This window comes from Phacochoerus africanus, chromosome 2 (genome assembly GCF_016906955.1).
Source record: "Phacochoerus africanus isolate WHEZ1 chromosome 2, ROS_Pafr_v1, whole genome shotgun sequence".
Classification (NCBI taxonomy): domain Eukaryota; kingdom Metazoa; phylum Chordata; class Mammalia; order Artiodactyla; family Suidae; genus Phacochoerus; species Phacochoerus africanus.
Genome location: NC_062545.1, coordinates 276,135,755 through 276,154,212, shown reverse-complemented (window position 1 = coordinate 276,154,212; position 18,458 = coordinate 276,135,755). Strand labels below are relative to the sequence as shown.

The following is an 18,458-nucleotide window of genomic DNA, read 5'->3' as shown; positions in this document are numbered from 1 at the left end:
ACAGCCCTTTCCCCCGGGGGGACCCAGGCTGGCCACCACGAACCCCCACACCCAGGTGCAGCCTGCCTGGCGCAAGCCTGGTCCCTCGGACACATGGGTCTGGAAGCTTTCAGATTTCCTCGTGCCAGATCCTTGAACAAGCCCTGGTGGCCTCGGCCTAGAACGTTCCACCCAGGCTTCAGCCGGGGCTGACGAGGGTCTCTGTCTCTCCCCTTCACCCCTTCCTCTCTGCTTTCACTTTCGGACTCTGCTCTGCAGCCGTGCCCTGGTCCCGGGGGCAGTCTCTGGGGGCATCTCTTTCCTTCCCGGTCCTCCTGCCCCCTTGCCCTTCATCATGTCCTTGAGAGTAATACCTAAGGTCGACCAAGCGCCAGTCTTGCACCTGCTCTGCGTCGCATTTAACCCCTTCAGTGGTTTGTTCAGTAAAAGGTGTGTGGGCTCAGAGAAGCTGTGTGCCTCGCCCCAGGCCTCAGGGAGGAGACCAGCCCGAGAGCCCCACTGTTAGCTTGGAACAGCCCCCTGCGCCCTTTCTGCAAGGCGACAAGCATCTATCCCAGCTCCCTGGCTCGCCGCTGGAAGAAACGGCATTTAATCTCAGTTTTTCCGATCTGCGAAATGGAGCACTACCCTCTGCCCTTTAACCCGACAGCACCACTGCTCTGGAGAGTGAGTGGAACACGCGTGAGAGTGGCTTGTGATTGTCACGTGTGACGGGGGCGCGACTGTGAGCCGGCTCCGCCTGTCCCGCCCCCAGCTGCTCCTGCGGGACACAGCCCGTTCCTCTGTAGGGTGCAGTTCTGTCTCCTGTCCTCACCCGGTCGGGGACAGCCCCGCACCCCAGACAGGGGTGCTGCCCACGTGTTCACCCGTTAAGAAGCGTGAAAACACTGACTCTGAAGATTACCCACGTGACTGTGAATTCCTACAAAAGCGGCTGAAAGGACCAGTGTGGGTATTCTCAGAGGAATGACCATCAGAGACACTTGCTGTCCCCACTCATTGTGGGTTGGCACCAATAACTCGTTTCCATTCAAAATGGGTTTTTTCTCACGGCAGTCCGCTTGCTTTTCTTACCTAAGGAAGACATCCGAAAGACGCCCGTTGAGATGGGCTTGGGGAAGGCAACTCCTTATTCACCAGGTGGCACTTGGGAGGAGAGGGTGACCCTGACACAGACAAAGACAAAGTCACCTCCTTGTCAGGCAGGACCCCGTGGAGCCAGGCAGGCTGGAAGATGGCAGGCAGGGCATTTAACAACGTTGAGAAATCGTTGCGCTGAATGCTGGTTTGATTTCTCGGCTCCGCTGTGTTCGGTTTACATTCTGGTGGCACGTTATGGAAGTCGAAACTGAACTGGCACATCGCTAATATGCCTGAGCGCTCTAATTTGATTGGAAAGCTTAGGACTTTTTACTTCCATGTGACGCTGTGTTTTGGAGGACGGCACAGAGACGCCCTCAGAGAATGGCTCTGCCATTTCTGATGTGTCCCAGAGTGGGAGGATGCTATCATCGCTTAAGAGAATAGCAGTGGGGACCAGAAGAAAAATTAAAATGCGAGGTGGAGAGGATTTCTTGCCTCTCCCTTCTCTCCCTCTGTCTCTCCCTCTCTCATTATCACTCGGTCCTTCCCAGGAAGCTCTCCTAGTTCTGCAGCTGATCCTGATGTGGATTAGGGGTGATGAACAGCCCATTAATGGAGGCCTGAAACTAGGAAATGGAGCTGGAATCAGCAGCAAAATTCAGCGGCCGACTGAGGTTAATAACTCCATTACTCCAGCTCCGCACCGAGCCGCGCGCTGAGCAGGGCGTTAGCCTTATCTTACTCCTCATTAATTGAGCTAATAGAACCCGGCTGACCCCGCCTTGCCGCCGTCATCTGAGAGTTTACCAGACATGGGCCGGCATACATAACATCGGCCGGGTGCTCCACGGGGGCCTTTCGTTTTTGGACGAAAGATCTTCCTTAGAGATGGGTTGGCCAAGGGGCCCCTCCTGGTGGCAGAGCCGCTGTGCCCCTATTAACCACTCTGATGTTGTCCCATGAGCGATTCGGGCCCTGCTGCTCCCGCTGGCCCCCTTAGGTGGGTCCACTTAGGCCTGAGGGCCTCAGGAGGAGGTGGCCACTGTCTCAACAGGGTGTCTGGGGTCAAGGGCGAAAGGGAAAGTGTGCGTCTCTTCGGCCTCGTCTCTTGTAACACCCCAGCGGTCTCCTGTGCACCTTCCCTCCCCAGCCCCCCAGGGTTTCCTGGGGGTTCACTGCATGCTCGACAGCCTTGCTTTGCCGCTCGCTGGGTCAGCCATCGGTGGGGGCAGGGGCGGCGGCTGAGCCTTTTAAAGCTTCCGTTTCGCGTCTGTCAAAGAGGTAATAACCCAGCATTTTGGACTCCCCGAGGCATATGGAGTTCCAGGGCCAGGGATGAGATCGAAGCTGCACTTGCAACCCACGCCGCAGCTGAGGCTACACCAGATCCTTTAACCCACTGTGCCGGCTGGGGATCAAACCTGCATCTTGGACCAGCTGCAGAGGTGCCGCCCATCGCAATGCGCCACAGCGGGATCTCCAACCCAGCCCTTCTTACCTCACCCTCTGCTGGACTCATGTGCGGATTCAGTGGGAGAATGCATACGGGCGGGACTTGGGAATTCGAAAATCCAGGCAAGATGATGTGGTCAACAGACTAAAAATCGAGACCTGGAAGTTCCCGATGTGGCTCAGTGGTTAACGAATCCGACTAGCAACCGTGAGGTTGTGGGTTCGACCCCTGGCCTCGCTCAGTGGGTTAAGGATCCAGCGTTGCCGTGAGCTGTGGTGTAGGTCACAGGTGGCGACTCGAATCCCGTGTTCCTGTGGCTGTGGCTGTGGTGTAGGCCGGTGGCTACAGCTCTGATTCGACCCCTAGCCTGGGAACCTCCACATGCAGCAGGAGCGGCCCTAGAAAAGGCAATAAATAAATAAATACATAAATAAGTAAAATTCGAAACCTGAGTTTCCTGCAACAGGTTATTAGCTTCGAGTCACCTCAGCTGAGAAGCAGGGACAGTGGTGCTGAGGACGCCGGGTGGGGGTGAAGGGGTGGCGCGGAAGCTCTCTGCCCAGAGCCTGGCGGACGAGGGGCTCCAGAGTGGGGACCGCGTTCACTCCTAAGACCTGTGTGGGAAGCTTCTGAAAAGCAAAGTCACACAAGCTCCTCACCGAGGACCTAGGGCCCCAGGCGCTCTGAGCAGACAGAGCCGCCCTCCCCACCCTCCCCCCACCCCCCCAGGCTGGAGAAAGGTGCTTCCTTGTTCACCTGGGGATTTGCGGGGCAGATGTTGGTCACGCAGGGAGACAAAAACAAAAAACTGCGCTTTGGTCGGAGACGCACAGAGCCAGCCGCATAGAGAGCTCTGAATGCCAGCCCAGCCTGGCAGATGACGGAGGGGCTGTGAAAGATGTGGCTGCCCTGTCCCCCGTCGTTTGGTAAGATTTAAAGATTCTTTTGATGCAGGACACAGCACGGCGGCACGCAGAGAGATGAAAGGCTGTTACAGTTTCAACGAGAGGGCCCGCCAGGCGGGGCCACCTGGGGCTGCACCCTGGGGACAGGGTGGCCGAAGCTGCGCTGTGGAAGGCAGCTTCTGCATGGCAGGGCAGGGGAGCTTGGTTTTGCAGGCTGATGCGGGGAGGGGACTGACGGGCTCATTTAAATAACGTCAGTGGCTCTGGGGCATGGGGACTGTCCCCAGATGGGGTGTGGGAGCCCGTAGGGGAAGTGGTTGGAGGGGGGCTGGCAAACCGCCCAAGAAGGAGAGTTACCCGCGCCTTCGCCTCCGCTTCCACAAGACGTTAACCCATCATCCTGGGCCACCAGCCCAGTTTCCACTGCACGTGTTACAGCGCTTGGTGACAGCACATCCCAACGTCGTGGCTCCCACAGCCAGTGTGGTGCTTCCTTGTAGCCAAAATAAATACTCGCTGGTGATGGGGATGTGGCAGCGGCTGGGAGGTCGGAGGGGAGGGTCCTGGGGCGAAGGCTGGAGTTCGGAAGGGCTGTGTACCCGGGGCCTCCAGCCCAGGATCCTGGCTGGCGACCGTGGTGACGGGCCCCCAGCCCGTGGTCCCTGGAGCTGGAGCATTTTACCCCTTGAATAAATAAGGACGGAAGCAGGAAAAGGAAAGTTCTCCCATTATTTTCCTGCCTAGGGACTGCTGACATTTTACCACTTATTTCCAATGTTTGTGTAAGAAGAAGTCTGGCGAGGGTGATTCTGAGCAAATGCGCAAGGTCGGCGCTGCTCTTCTTCCCGGGTTAAAACTTACTTTATGACAGTCTGTTACCGAGGGCTGTCGTCTGTCTTTGAGAGCATGGGAGCAATTACTCCTGGAGCAGCCACATCAAAAATGTACATTACCTTTGAACTCCTTGCCTGCAGCCTCAAGGCTCTCTCAGGGTGTAACATACAGTGAATTCCCAGAGAGAGAGAACCAGCCCGGGCCACCGCAGGCTTAGCTCTGCCGTCCCCAATAGTCCCCAACGGTCCCCAACGGGTGCCAAGGATCCGGAAGGCGCCTGGCGTGGTGCACGGGCGGCAGGAACCCAGGAGCCTCCCGGGCAGCGGGCAAGCGGGGTGGTTACAGTCTTGAGGAGGAGGCAGGGCGCCCATATCACCAGGGATTTGCCAGGTGTTCCTCCCTGCCTTCCTCTCTAGAAACGCAAGGATTCAAATTGGTTTTCACTTCAGCCGGTTCCTTTTCTCGTTTAAATTCAGGTAGGGCTGTTTTACTGCGTTCTGTCCTTTTCTGCCGTACAGCAGCGCCACCCGGTCACGCATGAACATTCTTTTTTTCATACTGTCTTCCGTCCCAAACGTTCTCACCCAAACGATGGGACATGGTTCCCTGTGCCGGCGAGTGGGACCCCGTTGCTTATCAGTTCTAAGTGGCATAGTTTGCATCTAGCCCCCCCCCCCGTTCCCCTCCCTCCTGGCACCCACAAGTCTGTTCTCTATGTCTGCGAGTCTGTTGTTTCTGTTCTGCTCGGAGGTTCCTTTGTGTCGTGGTCTAGATTCCACGTATAAGCAACATCGTAAGGCATTTGTCTTTCTCCCTCTGACCGACTTCACTTAGTACGAGGCACTCTGGGTGCATCCGTTGTTGCAGCAAATGGCGTTGTTTTGGTCCGCAGTTTTGTTAGTTTCAAGACCTACCTTCGCAGCAGTAAATCAAAACTCAGTTGATTTCTTAACCATTTAAAGCTTCTCTCCTAAGAACCCGGTCCTGCCTGTCTGACTCTCCCGCCATCTCTGAGACATCTTAGAAGGGGTTCGAGGTCACTTTGCCACCTTCTCCCTGGAGCACACCATTCTGGGTACATGTGTCCTTTGGGGACAAGGGACACCTTTTCTCAGTTTCCTTCTAAGGGTCCGATAACCTTCACCGTCAGGAAATTTCCGCTCCCCCTCGTCAAAGCCGACTCTTCTTCGCTGGCAAAGCCCGTCCCCACTTCAGTTCCCCTGAGGATGCCAAGCTCTTAGGAGGGGTCCACCAGGCTCTGTCCAGCGGGTGACAAGGAGGCGTGGGGAGGAAACATGCCTCTCCTGCCGGGTATCCGCGATGCAAAGCAGTCTCCAGGCCTCGGTGGAGAGTGACAGGTGACCTTTCATAGCACGGAGCCCGGGGTAGTTGGCATTTGAGTCCGGCTCTGATGAAGACGCCCCCATTTTGGGCAGACGCGGCGCCCGCCCGTTCACTTAAATTCATTTCCCAGAGAAAGGCAGGAGGCCGGACGCCGAGATGACTCGGAGAAATCATGTTTGTTTTCTTTCCCCATAGGAGACTTTGGGAGGCATCAGCGTCTACTTCAATTTTCCATCTTCCTCAGAGGCGTAAATAAAGCGCTGAAACTGTTGAACCCGCTCGCGCGTTCAGAGCTTGGGCCCGTGCCAGGCTCCCGCGGCAGCTGTCTAAAAGCTGGAAGCGCTCCTTCCTAAATATCACAGAAATTATTTACTAATAATCAAAAAAACTTTTAAGGAAGGCTTGCACAACTAGCTCCGCTCTGCTTTGGCTGTAGGCAGCCTTTCTCACCCCAGCAGGAAGGTCAGCCATGTGACCGCAGGTGTTTTTGGTTTTGTTTCCTTCTGTGTTTTGAGAAATTGAGCTTCCTGCTGGGGTGAGAAGGGCTGCCTACAGCCAGCAGGTAATGCATTATGTGGGTCCCCTGGGGAGCAGGAAAGTGGCGCAAGGGGTGGGGAAGGCGGGCAGTGGGAGGGATGGGTTGGGATGGCACGTTTGCACGGAAGGGGCTCGGAAACGGCCTTGCTAATAAGAGCACCTTGGAGCAGAGGCTTAATCTGGGGAAGAACTGGGGCAGAGCAAGTGCAAAGGCCCTGAGGTGGGCAGGAGCTGGGCAAGTTCAAGTGGCACCAGGAGGCGGTTGCAGTGCAGTGGCGAGAGTGGGAGGGGACAGTCAGAGATAGAGGGGCACCTGGAGGACCTGAGCCTTTCCTCTGAGTCCCGTGGGAGCCTCTGGGGAGAAACGGGGTGTTGAGCAGTAGAGTGATGGGATCTCCCTTTTTTAAAATTTTATTTGCTTTTTTAGGGCCGCACCCATGGCATATGGAGGTTCCCAGGCTAGGGGTCGAATAGGAGCTGCAGCTGCCGGCCTACACCACAGCCACAGCAATGCGGGATCGGAGCCAATTCTGTGACCCACAGCACAGCTCACGGCAATGCTGGATCCTTAACCCACTGAGCAAGGCCAGGGATTGAACCCGTAACCTCATGGATCCTAGATGGGTTCGTTAACCACTGAGTCATGACGGGAGCTCCGAGATCTCACATTCTAAAAGGATTTGGAGTTCCCCAGGGACTTGGTGGGTTAAGGATCCGACGATGTCACTACTCTGGCAAGGGTTCGGTCCCTGGCCCCGGGGAATTTCTGGATGCCTCAGGCAAGGCCAACAAAGTGAAATTACAAGTAAATGGATCACACAGGCTCCTGGGAGGCGAGGGGACCACAGGCAGGAGGGGCAGGAGGGCAGGGGCAGAAGAAGCAGGGAGGCGGGGAGGAGGCAGTGGCATCTTCCGGGTAAGAGATGCTCTTGGCCTGGCCCAGTGAGCGGCAGGAAGGGCTTAGGCTCGGACCACCAGCTGTCAGACGGGGTACAGGCACGGGAGCCCGGAGCCGCCGAGGGGAGCTCTGGCTTTTGCTGGGGCACCTGGGAAGAGCGGCGACCACCTGCTGACCGGGGCTGTAGGAGGACAGGCGGGGAGGCCCTCGTCGTGCTTTGGACGTGAGCCGAGTCAGGTGCCTCTTTGGATCTGACCGGGTGTCCAGGGCTGTTCTAGCAACAGGAATTTATTTTCTCCCAGTTCTGGAGGCTGGAGGTCCGAGGTCAAGGTGCGGGTGGGTGTGCTTCTCTGGGGCCTCTCCCCACTCGCGCGCCTCTTCCTGTGCTCCTTCCTCTGGCACTTGCATCTCTTTGGGTCCAGATGTCCCTTTGGCATAGGGCACCATTCGGATTGGGTCAGGGCCGCCCTGACAGCCTCATTAAGTCCATCACCTCCACGAAGGCCCCGCTTCCAAATACAGTCACATTCCAGGGGGGTCAGCGTGCAAAACGTAAATTGTGGAGCACACACTCCCCCACCCCCCCAGCCCCCGTGGCCTCTGCTGTGGCAGCCTGGGCCAGCCAGCACAGGCCCCCGACGGCACCTCAGCCTCAGCTTCACTTCGGCTGGGGGGGACAGCCACGGCATGTGTTCGGGGAGCCAGGCCTTCTCCCCACAGCCCCTCCTCAGCGGGGTCCCCGTCACTTCCGCCCCCCCCCCCCCGCCGCCCCAGAGTCTCAGCCTTGTTTTTCACCCCCAAGATCCAAATCCATGTCAGTTAAACCGAGAAGGCCCCTGGGGACTGTCTAGTGCCCACCCCCCAATGGCACAGAGGGAGGAGCTGAGGTCCAGAGAGACTGGGCTCTTTGCCTGAGGTCGTGCTGCTCTAGAAGTGGGGGCCGGAACCAGCGAGGGCCTTTGTCTTATTTTGCCCCTCCCCCAAACTGGTATTCTCCAATTAAAAGAGATTGTAGGAGTTCCCGTCATGGCTCAGCAGAAACGAATCTGACTACTATTCATGAGGACGCAGGTTCGATCCCTGGCCTCGCTCAGCGGGTTAAGGATCCGGCGTTGTGGTGAGCTGTGACACAAGTCGCAGATGCGGTTCAGATCTGGCGTTGCTGTGGCTGTGGCCTAGGCTGGCAGCTGCAGCTCCCATTTGACCCCCTGGCCTGGGAACCTCCATATGCTACGGGTGCGGCCTTAAAAAGACAAAAGAAAGAGATTGTAGGAGTTCCCTGTTGGTTCATTGGGTTAATTTTCCACTAAAATAAATTAAGTTAAAAATAAAATAAAAGAGGAGTTCCCGTCGTGGCGTAGTGGTTGACGAATCCGACTAGGAACCATGAGGTTGCGGGTTCGGTCCCTGCCCTTGCTCAGTGGGTGAACGATCCGGCGTTGCCGTGAGCTGTGGTGTAGGTTGCAGATGCGGCTCGGATCCCGCGTTGCCGTGGCTCTGGCGTAGGCCGGTGGCTACAGCTCCGATTCAACCCCTAGCCTGGGAACCTCCATATGCCGTGGGAGCGGCCCCCCAAAGAAATAGCAAAAAGACCAAAAAAAAAAAAACAAAAAAACCCCAGGAAAAATAAAATAAAAGAGATTGTAATAAGTTTATTTCCATTCATCATCATTAGTAACAATAACAAATGTACTGGTTCTTACTGCTACATCAAGATTTTATATAAAAAAATTATTTTACTAAACTTGCCGAAAAAAAAAAAATAGAAAACTCTGTTCTAAACTTCCCAGATTTAGAATTTTCCAATGTCCATGCCAAGTAATGGGCACAGCTTCAAGAATTTCCCGCTCAGACTCACAGACATAGAGAACAGGACTCATGGCTGCCAAGTGGGAAGGCATTGAGAGTTTGGGATTAGCAGATGCAAACTGTTCTCTATAGAACGGACAAACACCAAGGCCCCTGCTGTACAGCACAGGGAACTCGATTCAATGTCCTGGGACAAACCATAGTGGGACAGGAATTTGAAAAGAATGTATTTATATGTGTAAAAAAGAATATATATATATATAACTGAATCACTTTGCTGTACACCAGAAATTACCACGACATTGTAAATCAACCGTACTTCAATAGCATTTTAAAAAAACCAATTTCCTCTTCAGCTAGGCCTTTTGGCCTCTTTGATAAGTGAGTAATATATTTGGTATTGTTTATTTTAATTTTTTAATTTATTTTTTAAATTTATTTTACTGAGGTAGAGTTGATTTATAAGATGGATTTCTACTGTACAGCAGAGTGATTCAGTTAAACGCATTTATATTCTTTTTCATGTTATTTTCCACTAGCACTTATTATAGGATATTGTTTTGTTTTGTTTATTTTGGCCATGCCTGAGGCATGCATAATTTCCTGGACCAGAGATCGAACCCTTGCCTCAGCAGTGACAGCACTGGATCCTTAACCGCCAGGCCACCAGGGGATTCCTGTCTTGCTTTGCTTTTAAGTGCCGCGTGTATTCTTTTTCGCCACCCAGCATACCTGCCGTCCTTCCCCATGTCCCCTCTTCCTTGCTCCACCTGCCCTGGCGCATCGGGACGCTGGGCTGGGACAGCCTGCAACTCCGCTGCTCTTGAACCTGGCGGAGGTTTCGTCGGCGTTTGCTTTAACCAGAGGCCCCTCTTCCTGCGGAGCTCTGGGGGCGTCTCCCCTCCTCCTCTCAACAGTAATTAGCCTTGTAAGACTAATGGGCGAAATCGTGTCTAATTACCCTGTTGAAGGCCCAATTATGCGATTAACATTCGGGGGCGATAAGCTAATGATGAGAAGAGCCTCTCATTTGCATAGTATTCAGTTAATTGAGCTGCCAGCCGAGGGGCGGACGGGGGTGGCGGTGGCAGGATTCTCCTTCTGGAAGGATACTAACGACCAGAGAGGATGGCGCACCTGACAGTTTTATTAATTAGCCGCGATCCGATTACCTAGCAGGAGTGGCAAGGGCAGTGGGCAGCGAGGCGAGGCTCTGTGAGACCTGCGAGGTGGACGCCCTCTCTGCTGATTTTCCTTCCCAGGACTTGGCTGAGTTCGAGGCAAGCGCACAGTCACCTGGAAGAACCATTTTAGGAAAACCTCCCTTCAGAATCTTGCGTGGGCCCTTCCGTCAGTGCCCACCTCTGCCTGCTTACGTCCCTCATTCCGTCATCCCTTCATCCACTCGTGTTTACTGAGTGCCTCCGGCCTGCGGGGCCGGGGTCCCTGCCCTTGGGAGCGTCCCGGGAGAGGGTTCCCTTTGGTTCGAGGCTCTCAGCTTCCCCCAGAGGCTTGCGTTTCAGCATCAAGTCAACCTCGAAACTGGCGAATGTCAGCAGAGGATTTCAGACTTGGAAGACTCCCGAAGGATTATTCCTTCAGATCTCTTATTTCAGCCCCTAAAATAGGGGGCTCCGGGAGACGAAGAGCCTGGAGCTCAAGGTCACTTGGCAGGAGTGGATGGGGTGGGGCGGGGACCGGTGCCCCTGGCTGTGCTCTTCGCCTCCTGGAACAGGAATGTCCTGCCTTTTTAGCACCTCTGTCACCCCCAGCGCACTGTGTTTTGAGTATCTGGTGTTCTCTCCCGAGACGCTTGCACGAAGCTCCTCCCTCTTCCCTCTCAGCCTCGTCTGTTTCTCTTCCACGAGGCAGAGATGGGATGGTGCTCCTGGCTCACAAGCAGGTGATTAACCAAAGCAGGGAGCCGTTCGAGTCCTGTGGCTGGGACCGAAACCCAGATTCCTCTCCAATGAATGTGTTTTTTAACAAAAAATAAAATCATGTGTATGTCTTTTTATAACTTGCTTTCGTACTTAATAATATATCGTGGACATCTTTTTCTATCCTTGCGAAGGCTAGAACTCATTAAATTTTTGCACAGTGTTGCACTGCAGACTATGACCTAGTGGTCGTTTATGAACAGGATTACATAGTCCAGATGTATTATGGTGTATTTAAATGCCCTCCGTTGGGAAGCATTTCAGTTATTTGCAGTTTTCTTTCATTACAAGCGATGCAGCAACAAACATACACACACACATCTTTATGCATTTGTTTTGGTTTTTTCCTTAGGAAAAATTTATAGAATGAAGTTACTGAGCCAAAGGATATGCACAATTAAAAAGTTAATTACTTTTGAGTTTCCCGTCGTGGCATGGTGGTTAACGAATCTGACCAGGAACCATGAGGTTTCGGGTTGGATCCCTGGCCTCGCTCAGTGGGTTAAGGATCCGGCGTTGCCGTGAGCTGTGGTGTAGGCCAGCAGCGACAACTCCAATTAGAACCCTAGCCTGGGAACCTCCATATGCCGAGGAGAGTAGCCCTAGAAAAGGCAAAAAAGACAAAAAAGTAAAAAAAAGTTAATTACTTTTATTTTTTAATGGAAAGGAGTCAGAGATTGGAGGAGTACAAATGGATATTCAATGAAAAATAAATCTTAAAAGAGGAACAACTGAAAATTAATGATCTAAACCTCCGACTTAGGTTAGAAAAATAAAACCCCCAGATGGCAGGAAAGAGACCCTAAGAACAGAAATCAAGAGAGTAGAAAACAAAGTGACAGTAACCGCCAAAAAAGTTGGTTCTTTGACAAAATAAAGTTTAACAATTAATAAAAAAAAGTCTCTAGCAAGATTGACCAATTAGGAAGAATACACAGATACACAATATTTGGAATAAAAATGGTGATATGACCATAGATAGAGCAGGGTTTACAAGGGTAAGAAAAGCATTATGAACCAATTTATGACAATAAATTTGGAAACGTAGACAAGATGGATCAATTCACAGAAAAAAAAGTCTTACCAATATTGACACAAGAAGAAATAGAAAACCCAAACAGTCCTGTAACTATTAAATGGAGTGAACCATAAAAGTAAAATCTTCCCCTCCTGCAAGCCCTCCTCCTGCCCCCGAGTGTGGCGGCAAAGCACTGAAACACACTGGAGATGGCGAGGAAGATACTGAGTGGACTGTGACAGCAGCACCGCAAAGCAGACACGACACAGCAGCAGAAGTGAATGAGCCACAGCCGAGTACGCCAACGAGGAGGAATCTGAGAAAACCAACGCTGAGTGGAAAAGCACGCTGCGAAGAATATATAAAGCATGATACCAAACCAAGTAAAACTCAGCAATGGATTAAGTGCTCGTACACATTTTTAAAAACTCCTAATGGCTGGACTCCTGGGTTGTGTGTTGACAGAGGGATGGGGTTGATTAGACGCATCCAGACTATTTCAGTCTTGGGTGATGCCTTTCTTTGGTGAGTGTATCCACCAGAATAGAAATTCTTCCAATAAAGGATTCTTTGTCTTATTCACTGATCTACCTCAAGCTCCTCAAATGGTAATAGCTGGCACATAGTAGGTGCTCCATGAATACATACTTATTTTTATATGTCAAAATATGTCACAATAAAAAAATGGGGAAAATATTGTTTCTTCTCATCCTTTCCCAGAAGCAACCACTCTTCATCGTTTCCAGGGTTTCTAGAGAATTCCTTCTGCATCAGTAAGGAGATAAAAATATATGCGTTTATTTTGTATACATGGAGACACACTGCACTGCCTACTTTCTCTTTTCTCTTGACGGCGTATCTAGAGATAATTCTGTGTAGTGCATTAGCTCTGCTCAGTCTTTTTACAATTTTTTGGTTATAGTTGATTTACAGTGTTCTGTCAATTCCTGCTGTATAGCGAAGTGACCCAGTTATACATTTATACACATTCTTTTTTCACATTATCCTCCATCATGTTCCGTCACAAGTGATTAGCTGTAGTTCCCCGTGCTGTGCAGCAGGATCGCATTGCTTACCCACCCCAGATGCAGCAGTTTGCAGCTACTGACCCCAGACTGCAGTTCATCTCATCCCCCCCTCCCACCCGGCAACCGCAGGTCCGTTCTCCGTGCCCACGCGTTGGCTTCTCTCCTGTGGAAAGGTTCATTTGTTCTGTGTATTAGATTCCAGATGTAAGTGATATCATATGGTATTTGTCTTTCTCTGATTTACTTCACTTAGTATGAGAGTCTCTAGTTCCATCCATGTTGCTCCTAATGGCATTATTTTGTTCTTTTTTATGACTGGGTCGTGTTCCATTGTGTGTATGTACCATATCTTCTTAATCCATTCATCTGTTGATGGACCTTTAGGTTGTTTTCATGGCTTGGCTGTTGTGAATAGTGCTACAGTGAACATAGGGGTGCAACTATCTTTTTTTCAACGATTTTTTTTTGTCCTCTGTAGGTCTGCACCCCCAGCATATGGAAGTCGCCAGACTAGGAGTAGAATCAGAGCTGTAGCCACTGGTCTATGCCACAGCCACAGCAACACTGGATCTGAGCCACATCTGTGACCTACACCATAGCTCACGGCAACCCTAGATCCTTAACCAACGGAGCAAGACCAGGGATCAAACCTTCATCCTCATAGATGCTAGTCAGATTCGTTTCCACTGAGCCACGATGGGAACGCCACATGCATGTTTTTCAATCAAAAAAAAATTTTTTTTTTTTTGTCCAGATATGTGCCCAGAAATGGGATGGCTGGATCATATGGTAGTTCTATATTTAGTTTTCTGAGGTACCTCCATCCTGTTTTCCATAGCGGTTGTACCAATTTACATTCCCACCAGCAGTGTAGGAGGGTTTCCTCTTTGCCACACCCTTTCCAGCATTTGCAAGTAGTAGACTTACTAATGATGACCATTCTGACCGGTGTGCGGTGTTACCGTTCTTTGTAATGGCCACGCAGTGGTCCAGCCGCGACTAGGCACTAATTTAATCACGTCCCTCTTGAGCGTTTAGACTGTATTCCTTCTTTCTTCTTTGCAAACAGTGCGACGATTGGTGTCTTGTAATCGGGCTCTGTACCTTCATGCATCGTCCCTACAGAGAGTAAAATCCTGAGAAATGGAATTGCTGGATGTAGTCGCGTTTTCGTTTTTGGTGGGCGCTACCGAAGAGCCCCAGAGCTCCTAATTCTACTCATGGAGATGAAAAGCACCCCGAGATTGAAGGGGGTCCGTGCTCGGAAGCAGTCAGAACATCCAAGGAACGAAGGTTTCATGTAGTTTTGGGGACACCCTGCTGCCAGACTCCAGAGGACACCTGCGCAGCAACATGGGTCCCCGGAGCCACCCAAGTTTGTGACACAGTTCAGTTGAGTCTCCTATGGAAATGTTGACGTCATGAAACTGAAGTTTTAGGAAACATGTTTTTTTCCTTAGGATCGATGATGGGTTTAAAATATGCCTAATTGTTTTCTTTCCAGAACGGTTGTCTCGGACCTTCCCTTGTGGCAGCGGGTTAAGGATCTAGCATTGCTGAAGCTGTGGTCGCAGCTTTGACGACGTGGGTTCGATCCCTGGCACGGGAACTTCCACATGCTGCAGGTGTGGCCAAAAAAAGCACATGGTTGTCTTGCCCACAGCCTTGGTGCTTTCTAGAAGTGAGATTTAGTGTGGAAGACATGAGATTTGGAGTCCAAGACTGGAGTTTGAATTGGTGTCAGTCAACACACATTTAGTGAGTACATGTGGTGTGCTGGGACAGTGGACAGGCCGGACTGGCCAGCTTACCCTCTAGGTGGGAGCCAGCCTGAGAGGGAAGGAGGGTCATACTCGGGTTTATTACACCACAGACCGCCTCAGTTGGCTCCAAGCCACGCGGGAAGTGAGGAGGCAGAGCAGAGGCCCCGAGACAGGAGGCAGCCCCACTTCTTTCCAGTGACTCCCCCTCTCAGAGTCTCCCTGTTTTCTCTTTCAAATCCGAATTCCTGGTCTACATGGTGGAGTTCCCACTGCGGCAAAGCAGGTTAAGGATCTGAAGTTGTCTCTGTGGCGGCCGGGGTTCAGTCCCCAGCCCAGTGCACTGGTGAGGTTCCGGCTGTGATGGAGGTCATGGCTGCAGCTCAGATTCGAGCCCTGGCCCGGGAACGTCCATATGCCATGGGTGCAGCTGAAAAAGAAAAAAAAAAAAAAAATCGGTCTACGTGGTGTCAAGTCACTACCAGGTTCAGAGAGGTGGTCTCTGCTAAAAGTGAACAGCGAAGCTTAGCACTGAGCGGTTTGGTGCCAGTTTGGTGAAGAGAGGATGGGATTAGCCAATCGCCCCCAGGCAGGTGGGTGCCACTCACCAGCGGAAAGAATGGCCCTTCTGTCTTTTTCAGTCTGTCTTTTTCATTTGCTGCGAGATGCCGGCCCTCCTTCCCCAGAGATGCGTGGGTTGGGGGCGGCCTGGTTGGTGGAACGAGGGCGGGAGGGTGTCCTCTGGAGCTTCGTCCTTTGCTCCCGAATCCTCCGGCCATGCCGGCGAGCCCTGGAAACGTCTCTGCCGCTGCCGGGGGCAGACACCAAAGCCCCTGGCTGCTCCCAGATTGAAATGTCAGTCACCCCGGCTGCCCCCGGACAGAGGCATTCAGTAGTCGTCTGCCGGGTGCCCACGGCAACTGCTGCGGCGTAATAGAGACAGATGTAGCACCAAACTGGAATTCGATGGATCTGAAATTATGTATTTAATTCGCAGTTGCTATAGAGTGCTCATAAACCCTTGATCATGATAGAGAGGCCAATAAACATTCGAGAACATAAATATTTGGCGAGGAAAAGGCTCTGTGAAACATTTAGTTGTGGAGTCGTTAGAAGAACAGAGAACATCAGCCAGGCAGAACTCTCTAGACACCAATCTGGCGAGTTATGTACGTAGGGTCGGTAATGACCTGGAGTGAGCCGTTTTACGAGCGGGCAGACGTTCATTGGACAGGCGCAGGCGCAGGCGCCGGCGTGGAGGGCTGCCCTGCCTCACGCAAGCCTCGAGCTGCTGCCCTTCAGGCACCTGAACCGAGGGGCAGAGTGCTTACTGGACACCAGTACCTGGCGCTGTGTCGGCCAGGACGCGAGCCGGGCAGGCACCTGTGCATCGGAAGCCGGCAGGTGGAGATGTGCCTTGAACCCTGGCCTGCTGTGATCTCTGAGGCTGGGCAGAGCAGCCGTGTGGCGGCCAGGCCCAGACGTCCCCGGGTTCGAACCCTGTTTTGCCATTTACTGGCCACAGACCTTGGGCAGGTCACTCGCCCCCTTTATAACGGGGCATGATGGTAACGGCGCCCGCCCCCTGGGTGTGCTGAGAAGCCAGTTAGGTGCTGTGTGTCCAGTGCAAATGAAAGCATGTGTGCAGCTCCAGAGAGGGAGCTGGTCCAGCACCCTCCACCCTTGCTGGAAAGATGCTGGGGATCAGGCCAGCAGGGTGCCGGTGGCGAGAGGGTGGTTCAGGTTCGATTGGCGTTTTGGAGCGTGGCTCCCGATGTCTGATGTCCACCTACGCCTGCTCTCTGTGGGGTCAGACGTGGGTTTGGGGGTTGGTGGAAAGGTGGGTCAAAAGGAATTTGTTGGATGAACAGCGAAAGTTTTAGAAGAAGCAAGCGATTTACATAACAAACGAGGCACCTCCTTCCCTGCCCTGCTTTCCCAAGCACAGCTTCGCAGCCCAGGATCCCTGTGTCCCCCATTCATCCTTTGTGTAGATGCTGCAGAAGCAACGATGGTTTGAACGGCTGGCCTCAATGAAGCTTTCTCTTTAGAACCTGGGAGCTTCTTTTGGGGAGAATAATTCTCTACAAGAGTGAGCTGCAGTTTTCTTTCCTTTGAGAGGGAAACCAAGGGAAACAGAATTTAAATGGACAAGAGTCTGGACCGAAAGAACCTTTGAGGTGTCTGTAAATGTGATGATGAGAGGAAGAACGCAAGCAGGCTGAGGGATACGTTTCTCTCCTTGGAGATCTTTGTGAATTCCAGGTGGTCATGGGTCCGAGGTAATTCTGCCTGCAGAATCGGAGGACTGCTGGGGTTCTCTTTGGTTCTGGAGCCCTGTGCTACAGCTGCTGCCAGGGCTGCTGCTTCTGGAGCTGGTGGTCATGGATCTCAGCAAACCGGAAGGTCATTTATTCATTCTGCAAACGCTGGGTTAGCCTCATGATCACTGTTACGTGCACACAGGGCAGGCTCTGGGGGTGCAGAATGAGTGAGACATGTCTGGCCGTCCATGGTGCCCCCCCAGATCCGCCTTTCAGAAGGGGATTCAAGGGTGCTCGACCCACAGCACTCTCTCCTGGGGGGTTTTCTGGGGTGCAGTGTAGGGGACTTGACACCAGGGGGACACCCTGGACAGGAAAACTGTTAAGGGGCCGAGGACACGCAGCCTTCCAGGTCCCTGCCACACGGAAAATATGGAACTCTGTTAAATAATCTTGATATCCTGGCCTGGAGTTCCCGCTGCGGCACAGTGGGTTCGTGATGCTGCTTGTCTCTCTGGCAGCTTGAGTTCGATCCCCAGCTGGGCACAGTGGGTTAAGGATCCGGTGTTGCCCGAGCTGCAGCCAGGCCAAGAAAGAAAGGCAAAACAAAGATCCTGGCCTGAAGGTGAGCCCCTCCTCCACCAGGTCAGCTGAGAAGGGAAGACGCCGATAAAAACATCCGAAGAGTGTGGCTCATCGGGTCAGCGGTACAGTTTGGTCACGAGGCCCTTTCTTTGAGTGGTTGGGAAAATGTGGAATCACACCCGAGGAGGATGGCGCATTCCAGGAGGCAGGCACGGCTCAGGGAGGAGGCTGCCTTTGGCTTTCCCCTTCATGGAGCAGCCATGGGACAAGCCAGCAGCCGCAGATACACCATGGCAGGAGTCACAGAGGGGCAAACGTCCCATTGATGACAGCATTAGGAGCTGGTGTCACCTTGGGGTCCCCCTGCAGGAAGCTGATTCTCGCCATCCTTGTCCTCTTTTATCTGTGGTCCTGCTCAAAGATAACGGAATGCAAACAGCCACTTCTGTCCTGAACCGAAATGCAACTTTGCACCTGCCTGTGGCCGAGGCATTTCAGAAACAACAAAGAAAGCCATCTGCTCACACCTCCCCTCCCCTGACCTTGCCTTCAGCTCCTGGTAGCCGTGGCTACATCCTGGTAGCCGAGGCTGCAGGGGCTCGGGCCTCGGGCCTCGCCGTCCTTGCTTCTCCCCTCCCCGGAGTTTGTACTGAGCTGAGTGGACCTTGGGGTCTGCCTGCAGCTGGTCCCTTAGAGAGAGGCCCCGTGGAGTGACATGAAGGCCCGGCCCCGTCTCAGCTGCACTAACTGAAGCCAGGTGTTTCTCCTCCAGGCCCCCTTTCTGCATCAAGAAATGGAGATGATAGTAGCACTTAATTCTGAGTTGGCAGGACACCTTTGTGCATGCCACCTGCTGCCCCCATTGTCACCTTAATGCCACTCCAGGAGGCTGCAGGAACAGGCAATGAGAGCAGTGACCTCCTGTGGTCAAGAACTCAGGGTGGGGGGTGGCCATTCCACCCCAGCAGGCAGGAGGGACCTGCCATCCAGTGCCATCCCG

General features: G+C 52.7%; 1 protein-coding gene across 7 annotated transcripts in view; it reads left to right on the top strand.

Moving 5' to 3' along the window:
- The window catches only part of AK8 (adenylate kinase 8), a 128,923-nt gene that overhangs the window by 85,231 nt on the left and 25,234 nt on the right, over positions 1–18,458 (top strand). The window contains exon 12 of one of the 7 annotated variants that reach the window (XM_047768784.1): positions 14,354–14,430. The exons of 4 other annotated variants lie outside the window; for them this stretch is intronic. In XM_047768784.1, coding sequence (XP_047624740.1) covers positions 14,354–14,429 — 76 coding nt within the window. In that variant the 3' untranslated portion in view covers position 14,430. Of the gene's footprint in view, positions 1–5,814; positions 5,891–10,125; positions 10,881–14,353; positions 14,431–18,458 lie in introns of those variants that run through there. 2 more of the 7 variants (XM_047768786.1, XM_047768785.1) reach the window with 2 other exon arrangements.